This window comes from Oratosquilla oratoria, unplaced genomic scaffold, assembly GCF_046742065.1.
Source record: "Oratosquilla oratoria isolate Oo_2021 unplaced genomic scaffold, ASM4674206v1 SCAFFOLD47, whole genome shotgun sequence".
Lineage (NCBI taxonomy): Eukaryota > Metazoa > Arthropoda > Malacostraca > Stomatopoda > Squillidae > Oratosquilla > Oratosquilla oratoria.
In genome coordinates this window covers 997,374-1,010,187 of record NW_027467711.1, presented here as the reverse complement: position 1 = coordinate 1,010,187, position 12,814 = coordinate 997,374, and the positions used below count along the sequence as shown (strand labels likewise).

General features: G+C 41.4%; 3 protein-coding genes across 3 annotated transcripts; 1 reads left to right on the top strand and 2 right to left on the bottom strand.

The window, feature by feature from the left end:
• Positions 1-2,534: 2,534 nt before the first annotated feature.
• Positions 2,535-2,969, bottom strand: LOC143023459 (histone H4). Its single transcript, XM_076181980.1, has one exon. The coding sequence runs from the start codon at positions 2,967-2,969 to the stop codon at positions 2,658-2,660; it is 312 nt and encodes a 103-aa protein (XP_076038095.1). The 3' UTR covers positions 2,535-2,657.
• Positions 2,970-3,401: 432 nt separating this feature from the next.
• LOC143023458 (histone H3) lies at positions 3,402-4,147 on the top strand. Its single transcript, XM_076181979.1, has one exon. The coding sequence runs from the start codon at positions 3,416-3,418 to the stop codon at positions 3,824-3,826; it is 411 nt and encodes a 136-aa protein (XP_076038094.1). The 5' UTR covers positions 3,402-3,415; the 3' UTR covers positions 3,827-4,147.
• A 3,820-nt stretch (positions 4,148-7,967) lies between these two features.
• On the bottom strand, positions 7,968-8,706 carry LOC143023415 (histone H2A). The gene has a single exon (XM_076181936.1). The coding sequence runs from the start codon at positions 8,623-8,625 to the stop codon at positions 8,254-8,256; it is 372 nt and encodes a 123-aa protein (XP_076038051.1). The 5' UTR covers positions 8,626-8,706; the 3' UTR covers positions 7,968-8,253.
• Between the last annotated feature and the right edge of the window lie 4,108 nt (positions 8,707-12,814).

The following is a 12,814-nucleotide window of genomic DNA, read 5'->3' as shown; positions in this document are numbered from 1 at the left end:
CCGCGGTGTCTGTCTGTCAGTTACCGAGTACCCAACCCGGTTCTATAATTATATTTTTCATTTCATAAAGAATAAAGGTGAGTACTTGGTTGAAGGCGCTCTATTAGGTACAGTTGCATACAATGAAATGGAAACCTGACTCGCGAGGCATGGGCATAACATGAGCAAGTACCCAATGTAACAATGGTATCCAAGTCGGTTGCGAATGGAAATGAAGATGTCATTGTAGATATGGGGCAATTTGAAAAGAGAAAGGTTAAGGGGTGCTATGAGTAGGAAGTCAACATTTGGCCTCATCATTTTGATCTATTTGTCTTTAGACACAATGTGGTCGCCTTTGTAGTTGAGCGTAAGATGCAGCAATGGGTATTTTCTATTATTTTGATGATGGAATGCTAGATAGGTAGGTAGTATTGAAGTGGACTAGCGCACAAGTATCAGCAGGTACATACAAGTACTGTATTTGAAAGGCTCTCCGTTAAGATTGTAATGGTGCTACTACTACCACCTTTTTACTTCTTCTTTAGCAAAGTCCATGCTCATGAAAGTGTGTACTTGCACCACCACACATTGGACGATTGATTGTGCAATCGTGGAAATGCGAGCGGTGAATTAAGTACACAGCATAATGACTAGCAGGCCAACAACTGAATCAGAGGGAGAGGGTGGGAGGGAGAAGGATGTCGTACTAGAGGTGTAGGCACTTTGCCTTGGCCCTCGTTGTGGTAGTTGGCCATGAAATATGCACGTAACTGAACTGGACTAGCAGCTAGCTTGATAAATTCTGGTCATTGAAACGCGCTCCATCAAAATTGTGATACTACTACTAGCACCACTTTCTTCTCTCTCTCTCTCTCTCCTTTCTTAACGTTCGTGGAAATGTGTTTTTGCACACAATTGGTGATTGATTGGGTTGTACAGTTATGGGATTGTGTTTTGTAGTTGGCCATGAAATATGCACGTAACTGAACCGGACTAGCAGCTAGCTAGCTAAATACTGGTCATTGAAAGTATGCATATATGTATGTGCATGTATATATGTGTTTGCGTGCAAGCGCGTACACATGTATGTGTATACTCGTATGTACGCCTGCATCAAAATTGTGATACTACTACTACCACTTTCTTAACGTTCATGGAAATGTGTTCTTGCACCTCCGCCACTATACAATTGGCGATTGATTGGATTGTACAGTTGTGAGCCATGAAATATGCGCGTAACTGAACTGGGCTAGCAAAATACTGGTCATTGAAACGCGCTCCATCAAAATTGTGATACTACCACCACTTTCTTCTCTCTCTCTCTCTCCTTTCTTGACGCTCGTGGAAATGTGTTCTTTCGCCACCACTACACAGTTGATGATCGATTGGATTGCACAGGTATGGGATTGTGGGCGGTAGTTGGCCATGAAATATGCACGTAACTGAACTGGGCTAGCAGCTAGCTAAATACTGGTCATTGAAACGCGCTCCATCAAATTTGTGATACTACCACCACTTTCTTCTCTCTCTCCTTTCTTGACGCTCGTGGAAATGTGTTCTTTCACCACCACTACACAATTGGCGATCGATTGGATTGCACAGGTATGGGATTGTGAGCGGTAGTTGGCCATGAAATAAGCACGTAACTGAACTGGGCTAGCAGCTAGCTAAATACTGGTCATTGAAACGCGCTCCATCAAAATTGTGATACTACTACCACTTTCTTCTCCCTTCTTAATTAACGCTCGTGGAAATGTGTTCTTGCACCACCACCACTACTACACAATTAGCGATTGATTGGATGGTACAGCGGTAGTTGGCCATGAAATATGCACGTAACTGAACTAGCAGCTAAATAGTGGTCATTGAAACGCGCTCCACCAACCCCCTTTTTTCTTCCTTAACGAAATCCATGTTCGTGGAAGTGTGTTCTTGCACCACCACTACACAATTTGCGATTGGTTGGATTGGATTGTACAGTTATGGAATTGTGAGCCGTGAATTAAGAAGACAGCGTAATGACCAAGAGCCTAACTAACTAAATCGGAGGGAGAGGAGCACGTACTCTATAGAGGCGTAGGCACTTTGCCCTCGTTGTGATAGTTGGCCATGGAATATGCACGTAACTGAACTGGACTAGCGCACAACTGTCAGCAGAGAAATACTAGTCATTGAAACGCGCTCCATCCAAATTGTACTACTACTGCTACCACTCTCTCCTTTATTCATTCAGGTTGGTGGAAATGTTGTGTTGTTGCACCACCGCCACTACACAATTGGTGATTGATTGGCTTGTACAGTTGTGGGATTGTTTGTGAGCGGTGAACTAAGAAGACAGCGCAAGGAGTAAGATGGTAACTTAACTAAATGGGAGGGAGAAGGAGCTCGTTACTAGAGGCGTAGGATCTTTTTTCTTTCCTTCGCTCTGGTTGTGATGGTCCATGAAATATGCACGTAACTGAAATGGTTGGTTCATTGTGAACCATGAACTGCATAGTAGTAAATGTGAGGCAATTATATCGTCTATCTATCTCTTTTGTAAAGTTATGTGGCTCCTAAAGGAGCCGTTCGTTGGTGGGAGATAATAAGAGGAGGCCGAGGACGAGGAGAAGAGAAGCACGCGCGTGCACGCGTTTCCCCATGTCTGCCTGCCTGCCTGCCTGCCTGGGCTTAATTTAACCTCCGAAACCGTAGAGGGTTCTGCCCTGGCGTTTGAGGGCGTAGACGACATCCATAGCAGTGACCGTCTTCCTCTTGGCGTGTTCCGTGTAGGTGACAGCGTCGCGGATAACGTTCTCGAGGAAGACCTTGAGAACTCCACGTGTCTCTTCGTAGATGAGTCCAGAGATACGCTTGACTCCTCCACGTCGTGCCAGACGGCGGATGGCAGGCTTGGTGATACCCTGGATGTTATCACGGAGAACCTTGCGGTGGCGCTTGGCGCCTCCCTTTCCAAGTCCCTTTCCTCCTTTGCCACGACCGGTCATGATGAAGCTTGTGTTGAATCTGGCCAGAAGGCACGAGGCGCTCGCGTCTCTACGGCTCGGTCACTCGGCGTTTTCTCTCGTTGCCGTCGGGCGGCGGGTCCCGTGCGTACCCGAAAGTAGCCATCGCATGGGTCGAGACCTCGTGGGCGCCTTGAGTCGTGCCATGACCGGCATGTGACACCTACATGACATGGCCAACGGTGCTGACCAAGGGGTCCACTGGTAATGGCTGGTGTAAGTGGTCGACTTGTAGGTGATTTTGTCCACTTTAAGGTAAAGGCAGCACTCGGGACGTGAACATTTTAGCGGCTCAGACGTCTCTACGGCCCTCGCGCCTCTCAGCCAATGAGAGCGCCTGCTACGAGACGACCGAGGTGTGGTGGCGGGCAGAGTTGGGCTAGTGCCGACATTACTTACTGTACTGCAGCACCAAAGCAAAGCAAGCCATGGCGCGCACGAAGCAGACCGCTCGCAAGTCGACAGGAGGCAAGGCCCCTCGCAAGCAGCTAGCCACCAAGGCCGCCCGCAAGTCGGCTCCTGCCACAGGAGGCGTCAAGAAGCCCCATCGTTACCGCCCTGGTACCGTGGCTCTCCGTGAGATCCGTCGCTACCAGAAGAGCACCGAGCTCCTGATCAGGAAGCTGCCCTTCCAGCGCCTGGTGCGTGAAATTGCCCAGGACTTCAAGACAGACCTGCGCTTCCAGTCCTCTGCCGTGATGGCTCTGCAGGAAGCCTCAGAGGCTTACCTGGTCGGTCTGTTCGAGGACACCAACCTGTGCGCTATCCATGCTAAGCGTGTTACCATCATGCCCAAGGACATCCAGCTGGCTCGCAGGATCCGTGGCGAGCGTGCTTAGATCATGAGCACGTACGCAGCGGGGGTCGTCGGCAGCAGCAGAAGAGCACAGGGAAAGGAAAGGAAAGGAAAGGGAAAGAGAGGAAGGCAGGCAGGCAGGCAACACGCCACACACCCTCCCTCCACCCAACCCAATCCAAACCACCCTTACCTGCCTTCATTCTCATGCCGACCGACCAACTAACTCACTAGGCCCTCTTTAGGGCCAAATTTTGATTACAAAAGAGAGCACGGTGATTCTTATTAGGGATGCGCCGGCCTTGCCTAAAAATAAGTTCTAGACTAGTTACGATATTTTTTTTTTTTTTTTTTTTTTTTTTTTTTGGTGTGTGTGTGTGTGTCTCCGGGGTGGGGTGGGGGGGGTTTTTTTTTTTTTTTTTTTTTTTTTTTTTTGTGTGTGTGTCTCTCTGAGTTCCCTACACTAGTTAAGACTTTCTCTCTCACTCTATATGTCAATTACCTAGGATATGCCTTGAACGAACTAGTTAAAGCGTTTTTGTTGATATGCATGTACGTACACACATATATCCATGATTCGTAAGGAGAGCTCGCTGATTCTTATTAGGGAAGAAACGACCTTGCTTAGGATATATCTTAGACTAGTTATTTTTACCCTGAGTTACCTAGACTAGTTAAGACTTTCTCTCTGAACTGCATAGGATATATGTTAGGCTAGTTAACACTTTTGTCTGTTTGTATCTCTCCCTCTGCGGCGAAATCCTTGTACGAGTGATATCGTGTGGCACTCGTTGATGTAGATAGATAAACATGTGTAGCTATGGATAGATTTTATGTGTATATAAGCATGCATAGTAAAATATACACCCAAGGTATGGACGTACACATGTATGTGTATACTCGTATGGACGTACACATGTATACTCGTATGCACGTACACATGTATGTGTATGCACGTACACATGTATGTGTATACTCGTATGCACGTACACATGCATGTGTATACTCGTATGCACGTACACATGTATGTGTATACTCGTATGCACGTACACATGTATGTGTATGCACGTACACATGTATGTGTATGCACGTACACATGTATGTGTATGCACGTACACATGCATGTGTATACTCGTATGCACGTACACATGTATGTGTATGCACGTACACATGTATGTGTATGCACGTACACATGTATGTGTATGCACGTGCACATGTATGTGTATGCACGTGCACATGTATGTGTATGCACGTGCACATGTATGTGTATGCACGTGCACATGTATGTGTATGCACGTACACATGTATGTGTATACTCGTATGCACATACACGTGTATGTGCGGACACATGTTGATGTAGATAGATATACATGTGTAGTTGTAGATATGTTTAATGCGTGCATGTGTAGCTGTAGATAGAGTTAATGCGTATATAAGCGTGCATAGTAAAATATACACCCAATTTATGTGAGTATGCATATATCTATGTGTATGTACACATGTATGTACCTGAGCGTACACGTGGGTAATATATATGTCTGTGTGTGTGTGTATTCATATAGATATGTGTGTGTTTCCACATATCCATTGTTGTTGGCAACACGCCAGAACTGCTGTAGTCCCCCCTAAGTAAAATTCTTTCATTGTGCATAATATTGTTAATCTGCATTAATATATATATACCAATTCCCATCATTAACGTATATTGTAAACATTACATCTGATACGAGCATCACTATTATATTACTAAATGGATTTGTATATAGTTATATTTGGATACGCTTTACAGAGCGTGGTGTGGTGGCGGGCAGTTTATTTTTTTTTTTTTTTTTACTCGTATGCACGTACACATGTATGCACGCACGCATGTACGTACACATGTATGTGCGTACGCATTACGTACACATGTATGTGCGCACGCATGTACGTACACATGTATGTGCGCACGCAGGTACGTACACATGTATGTGCGCATTCATGTTGATGTAGATAGATATACATGTGTAGCTGTAGATAGATATAAGGGGGCCCCGGACACCCATACTCTTGTGCGGTACGACCGAATCAGTTTTTCAGACAAACAAAATTTATTACTCATTTCCTTTTCTGATTACCTATAAATACATGTAGTATCACTTCCTTGCACTTAAAAATACCATATTATCTAATAGTCAATGGGCAAAATGTTCAGTAACTTCAAAAACTAATATCGTGGAAAAGGTCTTACCAATTTTTTTTTGCTTAAGGTCCATTTGAAGAGTGGCCCTATCTGAACTTTTTTTTTTTTTTTTTTTTGTAGATTTTTTATTTATTTACCTCGTACGAGAATAGCAATGATTTTTTTTTTTTTTTTGTACATATTGTTAAAAAGATTAAATTTCTGAGGAAAAATAATAGCTAGAAAAATACTGCCAAAGAAATTGCTTTATTTTGACTTCCAGATATTTACGTCTTACAATTCTCTACAAATGAAAAAAAAAAAAAAAGTGAAAATTTGTATATAAAAGAGCGACTTATAATTTGATGAATGGAAAGAAAACAAACTTTTCAGTAGCGCCCTTTAAATGCCGCACGGACATTTAAAGACATTAAATTATATTTTCCTTTATTTTATTCTATTACCAAGTTAAAGTTACTATTTCTCTTCACCCCTCCCACAGTTATTGTTGGTAGAATAATGAATATTGGTTATTGCTAGAATAAATGAAAGATTTATTTGACGTGCAGGAGTGAGATGCTTGCCAGGTGTCGCCAATAATTAATTTATTCTATTTTATATATAAGAACAGAAACGGAATTGAGATGTAATTTTTGGTCGAAGTGCTACCACTATTATAGAGAATCTTTTGAAATGCTTATCTGTTGGAAGAATAAATATATATATATATATATATACATATATATATATATATATATATAAATATATATATATACAGTATATACGATCGCGTGCATGAATAGCATGAGAAAATGATATTCTCCTGTTTACGCACTTCGACTGTTACTAAAGTCTCTCCTTTTAGCATCGTCCTGTGGGTTTAGTCAAATTGCCAGATACCTCCATATCAAGCTGCCAGATACCTCCATATCAAGCTGCCAGATACCTCCATACACAAGCTGCCAGATATCTCCATAGATATGAATTGCAGTAAAAAAAAAAAAAAAATGGCTATCGAAATTTTGACTCATTTCAAATGTTTTTCATGCAATGGGGTTGCCAGAGGTCTCCAAAAGTTTATCTATTTTATTTTATATATAAGAAAAGAAAGGGAACTGAGCTCTAATATTTTGTTTGAGTGTTACCACCATCATGGAGAACCTTTTGAAATGTTTACCTAAAATTCGTTCATTTTCCAGAATTTTTTTGTCGATTTTTCGCGGCCGGGGCTCCCTTAATGCGTATATAAGCGTGCATAGTAAAATATACACCCAATTTATGTGAGTATGCATATATCTATGTGTATGTACACATGTATGTACCTAAGCGTACACGCGCGCGTGTGTGTGTGTGTATCCACGTATGCATTGTTGTTCGCAACACGCCAGAACTGCTGTAGTCCCCCCTAAGTGAAATTCTTTGATTGTGCATAATATTGTTAATCTGCATTAATATATATATACCAATTCCCACCATTAACGTATATTGTAAACATTACATCTGATACGAGCATCACTATTATATTACTAAATGGATTTGTATATAGTTATATTTGCATACGCTTTACAGAGCATTTGTATATTGGTCGAGTATTATTGATGTGATGGCTGACGGCCGATTTAAAAAATGAGTCCTAAAACAGTATGGAAGTTTAAATAATTCCTTCCTACAATTGGGACGATAATCTATTATCATGATGTGGAAACGAACCGCATCAGACGTACACACGTAAGAATGTGTGTGTGTGTGCGTGCGTGTGTGTGTGTGTGTGTGTGTGTGTGTGTGTGCGTGCGTGTGTGTGTGTGTGTGTGTGTGTGTGTGTGTGTGTGTGTGTGTGTGTGTGTGTGTGTGTATGTGTGCGTGTGTGTGTGTGTGCGGGCGGGTGTGTGTGTGTGTGTGTGTGCGGGCGGGCGGGTGTGTGTGTGTGTGTGTGTGTGTGTGTGTGTGTGTGTGTGTGTGTGTGTGTGTGTGTGTGTGTGTGTGTGTGTGTGTGTGTGTGTGTGATGATGCATACGTGTTTGTACAGGAACAACGTGCGATGGTGCGAGAATGTATCTATGTTGGCAGGTATGCTTGCATCTGTACAGGCGCATGGTTACATTGATTCAAGTGAGCTAATGCATGCTACATACGAGGAAACCTAATGGCAAGACGCGATGCGATTGACAAGGAAGAAGAGGATGAAAAATAAGAAATAAAAGAATGGACAGTCAGTAAGAACCAAATTATCTCTCTTGTAAAGGACTGTGGCTCCAAGAGGAGCCGGTTATTAGAAGACACGAAGAAGAAGTTTAAAGATGTCGCTTGGGCCTTTACTTCTTCTCTGTCTTCTTGGGCAGGAGAACTGCCTGGATGTTAGGCAGGACACCACCCTGGGCAATGGTAACGCCAGAGAGGAGCTTGTTGAGTTCCTCGTCGTTGCGGATGGCAAGCTGGAGATGGCGAGGGATGATACGGGTCTTCTTGTTGTCGCGGGCAGCATTGCCGGCCAACTCGAGGACCTCGGCAGCCAAGTATTCCATGACTGCTGCCAGATAGACAGGGGCACCAGCACCAACGCGCTCGGCGTAGTTGCCCTTGCGGAGGAGTCTGTGAATCCTACCGACGGGGAACTGAAGACCAGCCCTGCTTGAGCGAGACTTTGACTTTCCCTTAACCTTTCCGCCTTTGCCACGGCCAGACATGATGAGTTGTGTTGTGAGCGAGGGTAACCGACCGTCCTACACGGTGAGCAAGTTGTTGAGGATATAAGCGTCGAAAATAAATAAATAATAACGACAGGTAAGTGAGAGTTACTGGGGGAGTAAGAGGGGGGGGGAGGGGGTGATAGATGAAGGCAAAGTTCAGAAAGTGAAGGAAGTGTGAGATAGATAGTGTGGGGCGGACCCACTTGCATAGTGTTATTATTATGGTAATGGTCATCCTATCTGCTCTATAATAAGGTTCCCTATCTAGCTAATCATACATATATGTTGTGAAGGAAGGACTTATTTTCTGCTCTCATTTTATTTGACTTTAGGTGTTTACGTGTTTAATATTGTATTGTTGTTAATTTAATTTAGTATAAGTCCTTCCTTCATTTAGTACAATTGACAATAAATATTCACATAATTTGGGAGCAGGTGTGGCTATATATGGCTTTGTGCCGTTAGATTTTATATAGATTTTGATGTTAATTTTTAATTTTATTTCGTTTGATTTAAGCAATGCTTTGTCACACCTGCTTCCATTTGTTTTAAATATATATATATATATGGTAATTTTTTTTTTTTTTTTTTTTTTTTTTTTTTTTTTTTTTTTTTTTTTTTTTTTTTTTTTTGGGGGGGGGGGGGAGGTTACGTATGGCATGTGGCAAATGTACCTTATGAATTCTATTTCGAACATTAGGGTTTAGGTGGTACACACATATCCTGTGGATATGTGTGTTTGTATGCGTCAATATGACTGGTGCATTAGTTATTCATATCTTACTTTTACATCTTAAATTGCGTAACCTTTCCCCTTTTTTTTTTTTTTTTTTTTTTTTTATTTTTTTTTTTTTTTTTTTTTTTTTTTTTGATTAGCTAGGGGCCGTGTCTTAGGCGGAAGGGCTGGATTCAACCTAGTATAGTTTTAAGCCTGGGCCAGTTTATGTGATCTCGAGTTTTCTTTGTTGATTGAGGAGGTGGGGGTATTAAGTTGTGTTCGAGTATGTTATGCCATGCTTTACTACTCAGTCTGATTAGTCTGGAGTGTATTGTTTCTATGTTAGCTGTTTTGTGGAGTTGTTCTTGTGTTTCAAGGTATGGTGGTTTGTGTTTTAGTATATTTCTTAATGTTTTGTTTTGTAAGGTTTGCATGGCTTTGATGTTTGTGTGTGTGCTAGTGACTGTGATTATTGGGGGGTATTCCAGTTGTGGTCGTGCTAGTGTTTTGTAAAGTTTTATTTGTGTTTTTGGTGTGAGTCCTCTGAAGCGTCTTAGTCTGTTGAGTGTATGTTTTGTGGTTTGTATTCTGTTTTTGATGTGGTGTTTTATTCCTTGTGTGTTGATGGTGAGGCCTAGGATACGTGCTTGTCTGTTGTATGGTACTATGTTGTTGTTTATTTTTATTGGTGGTGGATTGCGTGTTGAGATGGGTAGTAATTGGAATTTGTTTGTGTTTGTGGATAGTTTCCATTGTTTTTCGTATGTGTTGATTTTAGTGATTTCGTGTTCTGTCTTTCTGGCAAGCATGTGTTTTCCTGTAGTGTTAGGGTATGTGATTATTTGTGTGACGTCGTCTGCGTATTGTATAGTGTAGCTTCCGTGTGAAGGTGGTGGTATGTCTGATGTATATAGGTTAAATAGTGTTGGGGAGAGAACGCTTCCTTGGGGTACTCCGCTTTGGAGAGGGAAGGGTGGTCCGATGTGGTGGTTTATTTTTATTCTTGCTGTTCTGTTGTCTAGGAAGCTACACAGTGTTTTCGTGATGGTGTCTGGAAGTTGTGTTTGTATGATTTTGTATTTAAGGCCTTCGTGCCATACTTTATCGAAGGCCTTAGAGATGTCACGAGAAATTATGTTACATGCGTGTTTGTGTCTTTGTGCGTCTGCAATTGTTTCATATAAAATGGCGAGTGCTGTATGTGTTCCTTTGCCAGGTGTAAATCCGTGTTGGTTAGGGTTGAGCATGTCGTGTTCGTGTAAGTGTGCCATGAGTCTGTTTGTGATTAGTCTTTCGTATATCTTTCCGGGTGTTTCTAGTAGTGATATGGGTCTGTAGTTTTGTATTTGTGTGATGTCTTTGTTTTGTTTCGGTATGAATGTGATGATTGAGTTTTTGAATTTTTGTGGGAAGTATCCTAGGCTAAGTGTTTCGTTGTATATGTCTGTGAGTAGTTGTATTGTTATGTTTGGTAGGTGTGCGAGTATTTGTTTCGTTATGCCTGAATGTCCTGGAGCTTTGTTTTTGGTGTGTTTGATTATGTTTTTAACGTCTTCTAGGTATATGGGTCCTCCGATGTAGTTGTCAGTGTCTAGTCTGTTTAAGTCTATGTTTGTGTAAGTTTGTGTTTGGTGGTGGTGCTGTGTTATGTGTGTGAGTATTTTAGTTTCATGGTTTGTGTCGAATTGCGTGTTTTCTGCTGGTGTGATTTGAAAAATGTTTTGCCATACCTGTCTGAATGCGTCTTCTTTGTCTTTGTCGTCGTGTAGTTTTTCGTTGTTGTGAATTATGTAGGGTAAAGTGTTAGTCTTAGATCCTTGTAGTCTCTTTATTGTGTTCCAGAAGTCTTTTGGTTGTTTGGGGTTGAATTTGATGTTTGAAATTAGTTTGTTCCATGTTTCTTCATAGTTTCTTTTGTGTTCTTCTAATATCTGTAATTGTAGTTGTTTTATTGTTTGTGATATGTGTGGAGTCCAGTTGTTTTTAGCTATGGCTTTGTTTTTTATGTTATTTGCTTTCCATATTAGTTGTTTTAGTGTTTTAGATGTTTTTGGTGTGGGTAGTTGTTTGTAGTGTATTGTAGGGATGCTCTGTGTGATTGCATTGTTAATTAGTTTGTACCAGTTTTCTATTTTTCCGTCTATATATTGTGTGTTTTTTGTTTGGATGTTTGTGTTGTTTTGTGTTTCTGTGTTGTTGTATTCTTCTGTAGTTGTTTCTAGAATTGTTTTGAATTTCTTCCAATCTGCTTCTTTAAAATGTAGTCTAGGTGGTGTGGGGATAGTGATCGCTGTGGTGGAGAGTGTTAAATGAAGTGGTATGTGGTCTGAAGATGTTATGTCGCCTGGGTGTATTCTGTATGTAAGGTGGTGGTGTCGGTTGGTGAATATCATGTCTGGGTTGCCTGTTCCGTTATGTGTAATGCAAGTTGGGAAGTCTGGACCAAGGAAGGTGAGGTGGTTTTGCGTTATGAGGTGGTGTATGTTTTTTCCTACGTGATTATTGTGTGAATGTTTTAGTGTTTTATGTTTTGCGTTAAAGTCTCCTATGATGTATGTTGGTTGTGGTTTCTGTGTGATTTTCAGTATGTCTTGTGTTGGTAGGTATGGTCTTCGTGGTGGGAGGTATGTAGTGGCTATGATGATGGGTCCTTTGTTTGTGTGTATTTCTATGGCTAACATGTCTTCGTCAAAGTCGTCTATTAATTTGTATTTTATGTTCTGTTTAATGGCTATGGCTATTCCGGCATTGTCTTCGTTGTAAGTGTTTTGTGTGTGTGTGTTGTAATTAAATATTTTGACTGTGTGTTTACCTATCGAGTTGAGTAGAATAATGTCTGGTGTTTGTGTTAAGTAGTGATTGGTAAGTTGGTTTTTCCTATGGAATGACCAGTGTTGTACGTTGTGTTGTATTATGCGTATTGTGTCCATGTGTGTTTGAGTTATTGGCAGTTGACTGTCCAGTGTGGTGTGTCTGATGGTTTATGTTTGCGTATGTCGAAGTAACCTTGTTGTGTCTTGTTGTATCTGGTCTCTGTCAGTCTTTGGATTGGGGCTTTAGTCAAGTCGATTAGTTTTTGTTTAATCATGATGTCTACTGTCTCCTCTGGCATTTCTTTGGTGTATATGTATTTGATCTTGTTCTGTTGTAGGAGTGTGTGTGCGTTTTGGTGGATTTCTTCGTCTGTCATGTTTGTTGTATTGGGTGTTACAATCTGTATTGTTACTGTGTTTTGTTCTGTTCTCTTTGTCTTTGTAGGTTGTTCAGTTTCTGATGTGGTGTGTGGTCTTTTATTTCTGTATTCCTCTGTTTCCATTTCTTCTGTTTGTGGTTGAGTGTGTGTTGTGTTGTTGAGCATGTTTAGTATAGCTGTGGGTTTTATGACAGAAGGTGGGATTACTATTGTGGGGAGTCCATTGGCTTTGTAATATTCGTCAATTGTCTGTTGAAATGTTCCAGGTGTAGCTG